General features: G+C 63.0%; 1 protein-coding gene across 1 annotated transcript in view; it reads right to left on the bottom strand.

Moving 5' to 3' along the window:
- Positions 1-20: 20 nt before the first annotated feature.
- LOC104385231 (SWI/SNF complex subunit SMARCC2) overlaps positions 21-957 on the bottom strand; it is a gene marked incomplete at its 3' end in the record, with an annotated part of 9,163 nt that continues 8,226 nt past the window's right edge. Inside the window, exons 15-16 of the mRNA XM_009993660.1 lie at positions 761-940; positions 21-196 (exon numbers count right to left, since the gene is read on the bottom strand). Coding sequence (XP_009991962.1) covers positions 21-196; positions 761-940 — 356 coding nt within the window. The remainder of the gene's footprint in view (positions 197-760; positions 941-957) is intronic.

The raw sequence follows: 957 nt of genomic DNA on the forward strand, positions 1-957 counted from the left end.
GACAAACTCATCACACAGACCCCGTGCCCCTCACCGATGCGCTCGGGCTCGTCCGAGGTGGTGCCGGCGATGCCACTGCTCTCCAGCCCGAAGGCCGGGTCGGCCTTGCCCGTCACCTTGGCTGCCTCCTCCACCTTGCGGACGTGGGCCTCCACCAGGGCCGTGGGCACCTCCTCCTTCATCTTGGAGAACTCCTCTGCGGGGCAGCACAGGACTCAGTGGGGACCCCCGAGGGGACCCCAGCGCCCCCTCGGAGCCAGCCCTGAACCAGTGCTGTGGCCCTCGGGGGTTTGTCCCCTCCCTCACAGTTCTCACTCTGTCTCCAGCCAGGGAGACATCCTGAGGTCTCCTGAAGCGGTCCCATGTCCCCAGAGGAATCCCTATAGGGCTCAATCATCCTCCACAGGCATCATCTCATCTGCTTACAAGACTCATCCCATCTCCTGCTAAGACCCATCCTATTTCCTTCTAGGATTCTATAGGACTCAACCTGTCCTATAGAACCTGTCAACCTCCCTATAGAACTGCTACTGTCCCCTGTAGAACTCCCCATAGCTCTTCCTGTCCCCCTACAGGGCTCCCCACAGGACTTGTTCCCACCCTCCACAGGACTTACCCATCCGCCCATACAAGCTCTGTCTCCCTACAGAATTCCCAATAGGCCCTGTCTTCCCATAGGACTTGTCCCGTTTTCCTACAGACGCCCCTACAGGCCTCACCCCACCCATTTGGGTCCCGCCCCCCAAGACCCCTGCCCCACCCAGAGCCGACTTGGCGGCGGCAGAGGCGACGCGGGGGTCGACGACGGAGGCCAGGAAGGCGACGGTGCTCATGACAGGGTTCCCGGACTGGCTGAAGGGGATGGGCTGGTAGGCAAGCGGCCCCAGCGACGCCTCCGAGTCCTCCAGGTAGGGATCCTCGATCGGCAGGCGCCGGGAAGGGGCGGGGGACACGCGC

This window comes from Chaetura pelagica, unplaced genomic scaffold (genome assembly GCF_000747805.2).
Source record: "Chaetura pelagica isolate M959 unplaced genomic scaffold, ChaPel_1.0 scaffold893, whole genome shotgun sequence".
In the NCBI taxonomy this organism is placed as follows: Eukaryota; Metazoa; Chordata; class Aves; order Apodiformes; family Apodidae; genus Chaetura; species Chaetura pelagica.